Source organism: Scardinius erythrophthalmus (genome assembly GCF_964197995.2).
Source record: "Scardinius erythrophthalmus genome assembly, chromosome: 2".
In the NCBI taxonomy this organism is placed as follows: Eukaryota; Metazoa; Chordata; class Actinopteri; order Cypriniformes; family Leuciscidae; genus Scardinius; species Scardinius erythrophthalmus.
The window spans coordinates 35,114,208-35,129,075 of record NC_138222.1 but is presented as its reverse complement, the minus strand read 5'-3'; the positions used below and the strand labels follow the sequence as shown (position 1 = coordinate 35,129,075).

The 14,868-nt window shown below is 38.8% G+C and overlaps 2 protein-coding genes across 3 annotated transcripts in view; both read right to left on the bottom strand.

Moving 5' to 3' along the window:
- Positions 1-10,878, bottom strand: part of LOC308687171 (DNA-dependent protein kinase catalytic subunit-like) — a 32,520-nt gene extending 21,642 nt beyond the window's left edge. For both annotated transcript variants that reach the window (XR_014029705.1, XM_081359460.1), the window contains exons 1-31: positions 10,768-10,878; positions 10,581-10,680; positions 10,446-10,501; positions 10,267-10,297; positions 10,025-10,182; positions 9,750-9,896; positions 9,367-9,531; positions 7,748-7,916; positions 7,611-7,660; positions 7,360-7,494; positions 7,016-7,165; positions 6,580-6,692; positions 6,319-6,478; positions 6,146-6,238; positions 5,866-5,985; positions 5,570-5,729; positions 5,290-5,396; positions 5,041-5,131; positions 4,754-4,917; positions 4,494-4,646; positions 3,744-3,851; positions 3,423-3,649; positions 3,166-3,260; positions 2,970-3,069; positions 2,707-2,840; positions 2,048-2,278; positions 1,724-1,953; positions 1,323-1,531; positions 883-1,015; positions 630-788; positions 150-353 (exon numbers count right to left, since the gene is read on the bottom strand). Coding sequence is in view for 1 of the 2 variants with exons in the window: in XM_081359460.1 (XP_081215586.1) it covers positions 150-353; positions 630-788; positions 883-1,015; positions 1,323-1,531; positions 1,724-1,953; positions 2,048-2,278; positions 2,707-2,840; positions 2,970-3,069; positions 3,166-3,260; positions 3,423-3,649; positions 3,744-3,851; positions 4,494-4,646; positions 4,754-4,917; positions 5,041-5,131; positions 5,290-5,396; positions 5,570-5,729; positions 5,866-5,985; positions 6,146-6,238; positions 6,319-6,478; positions 6,580-6,692; positions 7,016-7,165; positions 7,360-7,494; positions 7,611-7,660; positions 7,748-7,916; positions 9,367-9,531; positions 9,750-9,896; positions 10,025-10,182; positions 10,267-10,297; positions 10,446-10,501; positions 10,581-10,680; positions 10,768-10,824 (4,209 nt within the window). In the remaining variant the exon portion in view is untranslated. The remainder of the gene's footprint in view (positions 1-149; positions 354-629; positions 789-882; positions 1,016-1,322; positions 1,532-1,723; positions 1,954-2,047; positions 2,279-2,706; positions 2,841-2,969; positions 3,070-3,165; positions 3,261-3,422; positions 3,650-3,743; positions 3,852-4,493; positions 4,647-4,753; positions 4,918-5,040; positions 5,132-5,289; positions 5,397-5,569; positions 5,730-5,865; positions 5,986-6,145; positions 6,239-6,318; positions 6,479-6,579; positions 6,693-7,015; positions 7,166-7,359; positions 7,495-7,610; positions 7,661-7,747; positions 7,917-9,366; positions 9,532-9,749; positions 9,897-10,024; positions 10,183-10,266; positions 10,298-10,445; positions 10,502-10,580; positions 10,681-10,767) is intronic.
- A 173-nt stretch (positions 10,879-11,051) lies between these two features.
- Positions 11,052-12,807, bottom strand: LOC308704925 (DNA-dependent protein kinase catalytic subunit-like; the record flags this gene model as incomplete). The annotated part of the gene is made up of 5 exons (XM_081389616.1): positions 12,517-12,807; positions 11,714-11,790; positions 11,515-11,619; positions 11,288-11,362; positions 11,052-11,168 (listed from the first exon to the last, which is right to left on the bottom strand). The coding sequence occupies exons 1-5, from the start codon at positions 12,677-12,679 to the stop codon at positions 11,052-11,054; spliced, it is 537 nt and encodes a 178-aa protein (XP_081245742.1). The 5' UTR covers positions 12,680-12,807.
- Between the last annotated feature and the right edge of the window lie 2,061 nt (positions 12,808-14,868).

Below are 14,868 nucleotides of genomic sequence, written 5' to 3'. Positions count from 1 at the left end.
AGAAACTAGAGTTTTATCCTGCTGGTGTTTTTGTTTACCAGAGATGCACTTCCCGTTGATCTGGCTGGATCATAAAGACCATTGGGGCCATTTTACATAGGCTAACAATGCTTTTAGGAAACGTAGCCCAGTCTAGTTTGATGCCTCACCATGCTGGGGTTCTGGTTGGCTGCAGCCAGCAGCAGCGGCACTGTGCACTCCACACTGCGGAGTAACTCAGTATTCAGAGATGTCTGGAAGAGGCTGTAGAAGTACTCTCCGTGAGAGAAGCTGAGGAAGTGAGGATTCAGACTGCCAGAGAGAGGGACGGAGAGTGTAATGGTGTTCAGCAGAAGGTCAACCGTCTGTTCACTCTGAGTTGTTTAGGGAAACAAAAAAGACCGGTTTCAAGGTTGAACATGAACATTCTGTGATCTTCAATGTCTTACGGCTGGTTCTTAAATTATAAGACTAGAATCTTCAGACTCTGCACACTACACGGCTTGTAAACACAGACTGAGACCAACTGGAACAGACCCGGTCTGTTTGGGCATGATCAGTCGTCACAACCAAATTACATTCATAATCGGCCTGACAGTCTTGTAATGTGTTCCCAGCTTTAGTCCTTCCCTGTAATTCAAACCACTTACCTGATTTCCCAAACAGAACGCCAACTGCACAAGACTGTTAGCCAACTTCCTGCTGCCAACATCCATGGAGGGCAGAGACTTCCTTTCGTTTCCAGGAGCTATGCTTTTATACACACTAGTGAGAAGTTTGGAGCCCAGAGAGTGACCGAAACCAGCATCCTACAGAGAAATTGTAAACATCCCAACCCAAGTCAATGTAACTATTACGTAGACTGAACAGAATTACAATAACATTCATTTGAGCAGTGTGTACCTGACTGTGCAGAACAGAGTTGAGCAGCCCAGACTGGTGAAGCTGCTTACAGGCTGAGAGTAAAAGATGCATGCTAGCATGACTGTCTCTGGTGTCTGCCTCATACAGATCAATTGCACACAACTCCTCCACACTGTCCAGAACAATTAAGACACACACATAAAAACTATTTACTTCAATCACTAAAATCAGTTAAAAAAATTGAAAATTTCATCAACAATATTTCCAAATCACTGGAACTGTAACCACAGTTTATAGCCTTTCTACAAATGTACGTTGAGACATTAGGAAATAGGAGGTGTAATGGAATCAGGAAAAAATACAAACTGGATTTAAACTTTTGAGCACCACTGCGCAACGTGTCAGAGTAGCTAGGTGTAAACATAACTTTATAACTATGTATGAATAATTCACTGAAACCAAATACAAATTAAGCAGACCTCTGTACGGTTATTCTCTTCCTAATGCTGCTCTCCACTTGTGTCCTGTAAGGCGTTGATGCCAAAACTTTAAGCAAAGGAGCGCATACTTCTGGCAGCTGAGTTATCACTTCTAGATCAGCCATGTTGAACCCAATGGAAGAGGGCTCACACACCGTCAGTGCCACCAGTGTGAAGAAAGAAGTGTTGAAAAAATCCTGCTCCATTAACTAAAGAGAAAGTGAAAAAGTTAAAGCAGCATGGTATTATTATTTTTTTACTTTGTAGATTCTGGTAGGTTCACTAGAGCGTTTGGCAAGTAGACTCTTAGAACAAAAGTAAATAAGATCATAAAATACTATTTTAACCTTTTTTCAATTTATTATCTTTCCCCTGAAATATACAGGCAACAAAGATCTTACCTTCCAGAGATCCTGTGGACATTTCTTTAGTACCATGGTGGAGAACTCCAGCATTCGGACAATGATGGAGCACTTGCTGTAGTTGTACTGCTCTGTCTCACGAGGGCTTAAGTGTGACTGACCTGCACTACCTATTCTGAAGCAAGCTCTGGCAGCCTGAACGTCTTGCATGGACAGCTCTGTAAGGAAGAAACGGACAGCTGGCAAAAAGCTGGACTTCTCACCAGTGCCTGGATGCGGAAAGGAATGGGAGAAACAAAGGATATGAGAAGATTTTAGTTATGCATCTTAAATTGAGGTAATTCATGGTGTGGATTCACCCACCCAGGATCCTCTGGGGTTGCACACAGTGCAGTTTTGTGAAGGTGCTGTAGCAGTCAAGAGCAGCCAGCAGTAGATCCATCCACTGCAAGGTGCCTCTGATGCTGAAGGGGGCTTCAACCTCTCTCAAAGTAGGCTGGGAGAGTAAACCGCCTCCCTCCAAACACGAAACGAGAAAACCTGGACCACGCTGCTTCACCTGTTCGTCCAGCCACGCCGCAGGAGATGCTTTACCTGTCAAAAGAAGAAAAGAGAGACATTTTAAAGAAACTGTGTAGTCATATTGAATAAAAATGTGTTATGTTTTTCTCTATAATCTTAGTAATCATTCTGATATGCAATTCTAATACAATCCTAGAGGTGCAAAATGACCTAAATCACAAAAGGCATTTCTACACTATTTATTGGACCAAGCTTTCCTATAACATTTAATTAAAACCACAGTAAATAATTCTGGACATATTTTCTGCTAAGTGAAATTCTGAGATTGGTCAAAAAGAATCCCTGTGCTACCAGTGAATATTTTTACAGTTGTTAATTTCAAGTTGATTTGGTCAATTCATGTTATGTTCAAATTCTGAAGGAGATTGAAATGTCTTCGAAGAGGAGAGTCCCTGAATCATTATATTCAATATAATCATTATAAATATCCTGCCGGTTACCGGGCAGCAGAGGCACAAGTTCAAAGAAGAGCTCCATGCTTTTGTGTCGGCACTCAGTCTGTGGTCTTCCACACTGGGTCAGCAGCCACATGACTACATCTGACAAGCACACTGACTGGTCTGGAGGGAATCCTCTGCAGAAAGAGTGAAAATGCAGGTCTGTCAGTTTGTTACAACACAGACACATAATGTTCACTTTACTCACATTACAAATGTGAATTAAGGGAAGTTAAGAATAATATCCTAATCAAATGTGTGTGTACCTGGGTATGCGTCTCTTGGTATTCTTATTGAGCGAGTCTGCCTTGTGCTTGATGATTCTCATCAGATGATCCAGGGAACTACAACACTGTTGGACAGTTCCTGTGTAGAAAATAACAATATGACAGGATAGATCATAGTCATGACTCATGAGCATCAAACAGGACGTATTGATGAAGAGAATATGTCTAGTCTTACCCAGGGACTTTTCATCAAAGTGGGCCAGAGCCAGACTCTCAACAAACACCACCAGCACCTCAAAAACAAACTGCTCCACCAAAGAGCTCTCTTCTCTGAGAAACAAAACAATATTTGGATAAACGTCTGCATAAATACCATTTTCATTCGCTACAGATTTCTTACATTCACTCAAGATGGCATAGAATATATTGCTGAAATGTTGAGAGGCTGCACGTAGCCCATCTAATGAGCTCTTCTGCTCATCACACACTGACCTGAACTGTCTGTACATGCTGTTAAAGGCAAGCGCAGCTCCAAGCCTCTTGAAGACGTTGGGGTGTAAGGCCAGGCTGTAGATACGTTTGAAGAGAGATTTTGTGTTGGTTGGGCTCTTCTCCTGCTGTTTGGGTGTGGTCTGTTTAATGGACCATTTGACAAATTCCTGGATACAGGTGCCACTGAAGTCTCTGAGGGTGCTGTCTAACGGATCCACAATTCCATCCTGTGCAGCCCAAACAGATTAACAGCCCCCGTTTATAAACAGCGAACTCAATTTTGAATAAAATAAAGTGTGTCTACTGAAGGAGTTTACTTGCCAAAATTGCCTCCAGCACCGCCACTGTGTCTTGGCTCTCAAACTTTCTGTTGTTAGTGAACCAGTGGATAAGCTGCATCACCAGAGGTTCAAACAGCTGCCTCGTCACCTGAAGAATAGTCAAAGTTTCCATGTTTGTGGAACTTACACATGACTGACAGAGACTGATTAAAGTGGAAAAATGTGGACATGAAACTATGAACTTTAAGTGATTCTCAAACAGGGGGTCGGGGGGACACTAGGGGGCCTCATCAAATTTCCAAGGGGACTACGAGATGACTTGATTTATTTTGTATTTTTTAAATGAATCATTCATTCATTCATTAAATATTACTTTATATATATTTTAACAATTAAATAAATAACTTGCTGTAAATAATCTAACTTAACCTTTAAATAAAAAATAAAAAAATCCAGGTATGAAATGTGTAAACTGACACTGTGTTTTTTATTTTAAATTATACCGTGAACAACTGCTGTTTTTATTGAAAAAAACGTCACTGAAACTTCTTGACTCATTACTGGGTTAATTATCTTAATCCACTGAAAATTCTAGTTCCTTTGTCATCATTATAGGAGAAGTAACAGAGGAAATATCTTGGTGTACATGGGTGGCCTTGGATGCAAAAAGGTTGAGAACCACTGCTTCACAGTGTCTGATAAAGTACAAAAACTATGTTACATTAGAAAACCTGACTGTCAAATTAAATTTTTATTCTGTTCATCATATTTAAAGGGCACACATTAAGACCTGGTCGACGTCACAGGCCAGGCGTAGAAGAACAGGAAAGACTTTTCTGTGTAGGTTGTACATGGGAGGAGCAGATTTGTCGTCTTCTGCCATCTGGGCTCCTTTACCCACCATGTATATGACCAGACTGTGCAGAAGCTCACACGCTGCAACCTACACACCAGACAGAATTATCACTTTCAGCCTCAATTTATTGGGTGAATAAACAAAATGTTAATAAACTTTAATCAACAATGACAAGAAAATTTGACTATGATTACTTTAGTTTGTCTGTCACTGGAGGACAGTGCGAGCTCTGTGACCCTTGGCAGGAAGGAGTCCAGGTAGATCACAGGCTTTATGTCTTTAAAAGGCACAGCAAATCTCAGCCTCTTCTCACAGTCCCATGCCACAAAACGCTTCATCATGTCCTCCGCAGAAACAGCTGGGGTAAGATATGAGAAAATGCAATATATAAAGCTTAAAAGAAGCAAGCAAAATTAACAAGAACTGCCTTTTTAAAAAAGCCAAAAACTAATTTATTTAATAGCAGCAGAAACAAAATAACCTGTCACAAGGCTCCTGTTGAGCTGTCCTCCCAAGTGTCCAAGCAGACGTACCACCCTGCGTCTCACAGCAGCAATCGGAGACTCATCTCCCTAACAGAGACCACAGTAACATGATCAGGACACTGTGTGCATGCAGTTACGTACATATTATACAATCAGAATCAGACTCACAGTATGTAACACAGTTACATCACAGAATCAATTACACAGACAAAATCAAAATATGGCAAACAAATCAATCTAATTACCACAGACAAGTGCTTTGATTTCTTCAGGAGCCTCATCATGACTTTTCCATAACTTTTTGAACTTCCCGTTGACACAAACGTCACTTCCATATTGCCGTCATCTTGTTCTAATTGAATGATAAAAAAACTAATAAAAAACAATCAGCTAATAAAGGAATTTGATAATAATCAATGACCCTTAGATATCCAAGTAGTATATTTAGAAAGAATAGTAACCAGTGACCATTTCTTTGACAGTACAGTATTTAAGATAAATATGATGAGGTTACAAATAACTGACCAGAGTTACTGGTTGTTTTGAGGTAGCCATCTAAATGTGGCAGTATGTCTGCGTAGTGCGACTGCATGATTGCAGAAGGGATCAGAGAAGACCAGGACTCCAGAGCATCCAGTGCTGCTGTGGCTAGAGGAGCATGACTCAAACCCAGACGCAGAGCAGCCTACAAACAAAACAATGAAAACAGACGATCATTCCATACATATATCAGGCTTCAAGAATGTGATTGCTATTTACTGTAAATGAAAAAATAGAATGTTGATAATCACAAAATTGCCCATTTGCTTCCCTTTCCTAACCTGCAGAGCTGGTATATATGCCTTGATATCTAGAGCCACCATGTCAGGATGAAGAGAGAGGGTGAACGTCAGACAGGCAGCCAGTAGCTCGTCTTTATATTGTTTCATACGTACACAAACCTGAGGAAAAAATAAAAACTTTCACCCTTCAAATCATCACATTCATCATACACAACAATATGACCAGAAACAAAATACTTTGATGAATGAAACATAAAGCTGAGTGCAATGTTCACGCATCTATCACAGAAATAAAGTGACGAAAGGGTCAAAAGGTCACCTCCTTTCCAAACTTTGCAAGGAGCGAAAAACAGGCACTCTCCATGGTGGAGCCGCCACCACCACCAACACTTTTAGGCCCTTGTTTTAGGTCCTATAAGCAAAAGATACTGGTTTTGTCAAGGTTTATCAACATTAAATTGAGGAGCTAATGTGATGGAGAGTGTGTATTACCTGAAAATAGTGAATTTTCTTGGCAATGCTCATAGAGAGGGAGAGGAGCTTATAAAAGCCGCTGACGAGAGGGAAACGTATTGATTGCAGAATGAGCTCGTGACACAGGGGGTACATCCACTGGGCAAAATACTCAGGATTTCTTGAAGGCAATAAGTCACTACAGAGAAGATAACAATAAGGGCGCAAATAAGATTTGTTGTTTGTTTGTTTGATTGATTGATTTCAAACATTACCAATAGAAAAAAAATGTTTTGGCACCTGCAAAAGTCAACCAAGTTGATAAAGGCAATAAAGTCTTTGGGTTTGTTGGGTATCAGGTTTGCTGTGGGGTCAGATGAAGGCATAAATCCAGCACTTGCTTCACTCTGGGCCTGAGGAAAAGAAGAAATACTTTACAAAACTGGCCATAACATTTGTTAACATCTAACATTTGTGTTTTTATATGTATTGCTTTAGTACACACAAACATTTCCTCTACAGTCTTCAGAAATACTGTGAGCACCATTTAGTGAGGAAGAATTGGGGGACCGTAAATTATTGCCACGGTTTTTCCAGGTTTATGATCATTTAAATCATCCATTTGCAATTCCTGTACATAACTTATTGAGAATAAATTATGTTTTTTGTTTCTGCTCCGTTTCTTTAACTACCCACATTTTTACTATCCATTCAAGGTGCAGCACTGCAACATTACCTCATCTGCTGCATTGACTTTCTGCACTGAAAGATCAAGTTTCTCCACAATCTTCATGACTGACTGCACCAGTGCATCGTATAAGTGTCGGTTTATGTCTCTCAGGTTGTAGTTCTTGGCGGCTGGAGCTCCATCCATGAATCCTGTGTCCTACAATCACAGCAAATTAGATCAGTTCAGACATTAGATTAATCTGCTTTAATCTAGATTCAACAGCTTTTATGATTACATGGTCACATTCAAACCCAATAATACATCATTAAAATATTAACAAATTAAACCATTACCTTAACTAGATAATTAAATTAAACCTGTGTTCATCAAATAAATATCTAATTTCTTACTTTAAAGTTTTCACAGTCCAGAAGCCCTTTAAAGAGGTCAAGGTAGTCCTTAGAGGAAGGAACTTTCCATTTCCCAGAGCGCACCACGGTGGAATCCTCCTCAGCTTGAGAACCACCGGAATGAATGCTCCCTTCCTGACGGTGAATAAATATGTACCACTTACACATTTAGATTTCATGATAATTATCATTTAAACAAAAAAAAAAGCAAAAAAAGCTAAAAGATCAGCACATTTAGCAAAAACACTTACTTCTGACTGAAGAACCGGCTTAGAGCACACTCTGATCAGGCCTTGGTGAACTGTTGTTGAAGAAATGAAGAGTGTTAGTGCTGGTAAAAACTAACCTAGAATCAGATCAGGCAAGCTAACCTCCAGCTCATCCTTACCCACAGAACTAGTGAAACTCCACAGGACAGGACCTCGAACTGCCATGGCAACAAACACCTTGATGATGGAGCGGCAAGTGGCATACTGCATCCTCTGGCTGTACTGAGGGAAGCTGTCCATCTGAACCACAAGGAGGCGCTCTAGCACGGGAGTGTACACTTCAGGGATCTGTAACCAGTTATAGAAATTACAATAGAATCTGTTAGGTAAGGTTAAAGGTAACAAACAGTAGCGGCTCCTGACAGTAAATTTATGTAGAGCAGATTCTGGGTCTTCGAGCTAGTTTATTATAAACATTTTGAAGCTTTATATTGTAATCGCTGAACACGCAGTAAACTTATGGCAGAGGTCTGGTGTCCTTGCATTATTCAGCCTGATGGTGGCACTCTAATCGACAGGCTTTAAGTACACACCACACACCATCTTAGAATTGCCTTAAATGGATAGTTCAACCAAAAATTTAAATTAGCCCATGATTTACTCACCCTGAAGCCATCCTAGGTGTATATGCCATTCTTCTTTCAGACAAATACAATCTGAGTTATATTAAAAAATGTCCTGGCTCTTCCAAGCTTTATAATGGGAGTGAATGGCTATAGAAAATCTGAAGCCCAAAAAAGTGCATCTATTCATGATAAAAATACTCCACACGGCTCTGGGGGGTTAATGAAGGCCTTCTGAAGTGAAGCCATGGGTTTTTGTAAGAAAAATATTTTTTATTTATATTTATATTTATAACTTTATAATCTAAAATAACTAGCTTTCGTCAGACATCATATGTCATATACACCTAGGATGGCATCAGGGTGAGTAAATCATGGGCTAATTTTCATTTTTGGGTGAACTATCCCTTTAATATACAATTTATTGCCTCCGAATGTTGTTTTAGAATATTACAGAATATTGGTGAGGACAGAACAAACATAAAGCAAACACAACAGAACTATATAAAGGCTATTCCCATGAGCACGTTTTAACTTAAATAATTTATATTTTCATCATTTGATACGCTACTCCAGGAAGAACAGACATGCCAACTATTTACTGATCTGATGAAGACTAATATACTCATCACGACTAATAAACTCATCACTGAAGCAGACTGAAATCGTCTTGGTCTGGAGCAAGGTTTACGTAAGGTAACATGAAAATAAGTGGGGCAGTGTGAAATCTCCCCCAATGGCTCAAAATTAGAGAGTGCTGCAGTTCCATTTTTCACCACTGATTTACATTGGAAAATTGTGGGGTGCTGTAGAGCAGGGGAGGGCTCAGGCACCCACTGCCCCACTTAATACCATAATATATGGCTGTCGCAGCCATTGTTACATTTTATTATATCCTGCTCACTTTACGACTTAAAATAATCCAGAAAATATACATATGTTCATCTGACTCGATGACATGAAACACTTTAAAGTAATTTTGTTATCCTAAATTGATGAAGTAGCCACTTTGAGCAGAGGAGGGGACTAAAAATACTTAGCTAAATTACCTAAATACTGACTATTAATTTAAAATGCCAATTAACCAACTTGTTTGATGGATTAGATCAACCAAAAGCTAGATAAGATCATCTACAATGTGATTCACAGCTCATAGTAAAGGAGATGTTTCTTACCCGGTCAAGGTGTATCAGAACACTAGCTATGGAGTCGAGGAAGCTTGGCAGCTGGTAGACATTGTCATCCTCCCGGTCAGACTCAGTCAGGTACATCTGCTTGCACCGCTGAATGAGCTCTGTATACATCAGATCTACATCCCGAGGGCACACCACCTTACACGGCTAAAGGCAAACAAATACAAAACACAGTCAGAAAATCTCATGCGTTTAGCCTGAAATAGAAACAATTACATTAGTGCAAATGAAAAATAATTAGATCAAATAGAATCAGCAATACTAAACAGATATATTTTGCTGAGATTAAAAAAAGTGGACTTGCTATGAGACTTTAATTACAGTAGACTATTCTTTTTATTCTAATAAAATGTCCAGATACCAACCGCAGCAAACAGGCCATATCCTCTGATAGCAATGGACAGTTCTTTATTAGTGGATTCCATGGTCCTGATGATAGCACAGAACTTCTGCATGAAGAACTTCAGCTTGCTTTTGTGCAACTCAATGTTCTCTGCCACAAGAGTAGCCACCTTTACAGCAATGAGAGGAAGAGTTTGAAAAGATCATGGTCATCATAACCAAGTTGAACATCTCTCAACACAAATAAAAAATAATATGAAACTATTTATACATTTAATAATCAATAAATAGAAAATACCTGTTTTAGGAAAGACTCTAGTGCTGTGTAACTACTCTTTTTCAGCTCTCCATTTATATGTCCACAAAGTTTGGACATGACATCAAAGATAGACATGTAATGATCCATGAGACAGTTGCCGAACTGGCTTGAGTGCTTAGCAAACAGTTTGAGACCGGCTGTCAAGAGTAAAAAAAAGACAAGGAATGAGTTCAACATTGGCAGTATGGTATGAATACATGTTGATATCTAATTCCACTTACCAAAGATGACTGCATATCGTTTCATATCAGTCTATAGAGACATAAGAAAGGAAGAAGTGCATTTATTGGGAGCTCTTAATGGAAAATGTGACTGAGCTGCACATGTACTATACAAAAGGGTAAAATAACAATTCAGCTTTAAATTTTATTGCCAAGTTAACACTCTTAATTAATCCTACCTGTGGACAAATCGCCTTCAGCGCATATTCAAAGATTTCTTTTGACGTAACTGGGTCTGTTTAAAGCAAAACAGTGAGCATATTCGTTTAATTAGGTTAAGACCAGTGCAGGACGGTAAATTTACACACACACACCTTCTTCCATTGATTTGGTGAAGTTCACCATCAGAGCGGTGATTCCTTTCAGGCAGCCAGCAACAACAGGAAGTTTGGGCTCCTTTGTAGTAGATGTCATCTGAAAACCATTGATTTAGCATTTGGCAATTTTATACATGCACATACAGTAAGAGCACATATCCATATGCGGAAGGGACGCCTTTACCTGTCCTTTCAGTTCACCCAGGTAGGCCTTGTAGAGTTTTTCAGAGTTGTTGACCATCTCACTGGGGTGCACTTCACCCAGCACTCCAAGAAGTTCATAAATGCAACCCAGCACTGTTGGTAGTCAATTTGATGTTTCAATAATGCATATGTGGTAACGTGTTTGTTTGTATTCTGACACGCAATCATAATCAGTCATCTGAAGATTGGTGGCAATGCCAACATAGTTTTGCTACATAACAAAATTTAAACAGACACCATAAGCCTAATGTTTTTATGATTTCTTCACTTGCCTGTATCAGGTATCTTATTCTTCTGACATAACTCTCCATAAAATTTGTTGAACATATCCCCAACTTTGAGATCCTGGGTGATGCTGGAGTCTTTCGTGAGATACAGTATCTAGAGAGATTTTTGAAATGTGTTAACATGGTTTGTCTGTGACTTACAGTAAGTGCAAGTTGCCATGTCTGGGTAGGTATCAGCATACACTAGGTCGACAGTGTGTATATAGAACTCACTTTGATTAGGAGATCTAAAGCAGGGCTTCTGCACTTTGCAGCTTTGTCCTTTGTGTAGACAACCATACAAATGTCCTATCCATGCAGAGAGAGGAAAAAATACTCAGATGTGCCAAAATACAGCAAATTGTGGTACCAAAGGTGACATATATAATTAGTCAACCTTAAAAATACACATTAAAATGTGATGCCAAACCAGAAAGAAATTTTCCGACTGCTGAAGGTACCTTTAGGTCGACAGCATAGTTCTTCTCCCATCCTCGGACAGTGACTGACATTCTCTGTAGAAATGCCCCTAAGAAATTGAGAATCTCCACTCTTGTATCACGGAGCTGTGGACAAACGTATGATCAATATCTTTGTAATAATGTTATAATTAAATAATACATGTATAATTGTTAGAATTTGCCCATAAACACCTCTCACCGTTTCATTAGAGAGAGACTTTCGGAGAAAGCTAAGCAATCCCTCTTCCTTTGCAAAAAGCAAAGATGTCTGTAAAACTGAAAGTGAAAAGTATTAGAACATATTTCAAGATTAACTGTCATCAGGATAATTAAAAAGGCAGGCTTGGTCCTCTGGGTTGGCCTTGAACCACTTGAGGTGGCAGTTGAAAAGAGAATGATAAACCAACTGATGACTATCATGGACAATACATGCATATATCACCCTCTACATGAAATGTTCATTGGCATGCAGAGCACCCTCAGCTACAGGATGGTCCTTGAAGTTCACTTGTGCTTTCTGCCATAAGACTGAACAAGCTATCACCTATGTTCAGAGTTACCAATGACTGTACTTGCTGGTAGCCAACTGTACTTGAGCTTGTTGGCGGACTAAATCTTTCATTGCAGATATCTTTCTCATCTATTGCCTGAACAAATACACACATATTCTTCTATATATGGGAATAAACTTGTGTTTTTTTTATTATTATTATTATGTGTGGTACAGTTGTTTACTTTTGTCTATATATTAATAGTGAGTTTATATGCATACATTATTTTGTTGAACAATAGGATAGGAGTTAATGTGCATGCAGCTATTCATCCTTAATTAACTAGGATAACATTACTATTTACAAATCTCTGTCAGTCTGCTGCATGTGCCACTGTAATCTGATTCTGTATAAGTATCAAATATAGGCAAAAAAGTAATGAATAAAAACATTTTGTTTTTGCATTTTGTATAAACACAAAGCAATGCTTTTTGCATGAAAAAGTTCTTACCCAGTTCATTGTGATTTTTAGTTATCATGCATTCCTGCCCCAAGTCTCCAATAATGTCATGGCAGACTATAGCAGCATTCCTGTTCTCTGCGTCTGCAAGTAATGAATGAAGCTTTAGGAGATAACCCTGAATCCCTCCGACAGTAGAAGTATCGGAAGACATAATTTGTCTCTGTTTTTTACATCAGAAATGATTAAACGTTGACAGCTCATGTAAATAATGTGATTTCGCTTCAGGGCGGCAAAACAGAACAACACAAACACATGCGAACACGTTCACTTCCTGCTAGAGCAGCACGTCACTCTGGACTGGAGGAACAATAACTTCTATCACCCGCTGGATGTCGCTGTTTGATCCCTCGAGTGGTGGTCTGGCAAGCAACAAAATAAATCAGAATGAGGTTTTGCTTTTCCGCCAATAACCTCATAATCATTCACAAGTTTGTTAATTAGATGGGGTTTTTTTTTTCAGTCTGGGTATTAAAAAAATCTTTCTGATGTATTACAAATGAATATATGGACAGTAGATACAAAGACAATATCAAATTTTCGTAGATCTATGGAAATATCTGACGAAGACAGACATGGAGTTGGTTTTACGGCGCATACCAAGCAACAACGTTCCCCTAACGTAGTATTTGGTTCTCATTTGGTTATTATTATTTTTATTTTATTTTTTGATAACGTTGGAGTGTTTTTTCAACCATAAAATAACGTTCCCAACACGTTGCAGGGTGGTTATTTTCAAATTACACATAAATGTAGCCTACTTGTTATTAACTGGTTATTTTTTGGTTATTTATTTTGCAACCATAAAATAACGTTCCCAGAACGTTGCAGGGAATTTATTTTTTGAATAACTAGCTATAAAAATAGCTTATACAGAATGTTCCCTAATGGCTATTTTTTAGCATGTAAAATAACCTTAATTAAAACGTTGCAGACGTTGTAATGACCTATAGCTCTGCAATTTGTTAATACAAGATTTATTTTGAAATGAGATCAAAACGAGTTATAATTATCAGATAAATCCAACTTTACAGCTAAAGGTTAAATTAGGTATAGTGAAAGCAACAGGTGGACAACTTCCTTACTTGAGTGAAAGTACAAATACTACTGGTCAAGTATTACTCAGTTACAAGTAAAAGATGTAAAGACCGATTTTTGCTTAAGTTAAAAGTACAGAAGTAGCCTACAAGTTTTTAAAAGTACTTAAGTATAAAAAGTAATTAAAGTAAACGCCAATGCATTGTTTTATTAATGTTGCATTGTTGTATGTTACTTACATTACCTTATGCCTCTGAATCTATGCCTGCCTACACTCTCAGAAAATAAAGTACATAATTGTACCTTTAGGGGTACAATGGCTTGTCACTGCGGCTGAAAAGAAACGGTACATGTACCTTTTAATGCTTTTTGACCCTCAAAAAGGTATAGCCTACCTTGAGGTCCAATAATAAGCCCTATGGGGCACGTGTAGATTGTACCTTGGGGGACAGAAATGGACTCCTACTGTACCCCTATTTCTGACAGTGTACCTACCCTCATATCAATATTAAATTTATTTCTAGAACACAGTTCCAGTAGTGGGATTGAATAAGTGCACTCAATAACGTCCACAATGGTTTCGGACACCCAACTGGTTGTTCCCTCAATTGTGCCCTATTTAAAGTTTTTTGGCTTTTAGAATGAATATGTTAGCCTTCTGTTATCTATAAGCTACTGTGCTCCAAAACACTCGCATTTAGAAGACCAAACCCAACGCTGAAAATGAAAATCAGGTTGATGTCAGAATCCAACGTCAGATTGACGTTAATCTCTAATGTTGGACAGACGTTGTATTGTGGTTGAAAATGAAAGACGGGTTGACGTCAAACCAACATCAGTCGGGTTCTGACGTCAACACGACTTTCATTTCCAAACAAAATACAACATCTGTCCGATGTTGGATGTTGACGTCAATCCGAGTCGGGTTCTGACGTCAAACCGACTTTCATTTCCAACCAAAATGCAACCCCTGCTGCAGCCAAAATCATCCCCTGACTGACGTTACTACTTTCTATTCAATGACCTTGACAGACATGTGGAGTAAAAAGTACGATATTTGTCTTTCAAATGTAGTGAAGTTAGGCTAAATTAAAAAGTTTCCAGAAAAAATAATACTCAAGTAAAGTAGGGCCTACAGGCAGGCACGGCGTTATGGGTGGGCCTGACGGGCCTAGGCCCACCCACTTTTTAACAGGCCCACCCAAAACTTTTCTTCAAAAAGAAAAAAACTTAATATTCTAAGTTTGTCAAGAATTATAAAAAAAATAGCAATAAGCTCATCATTTGTGCTAAAATAGTCTAAAT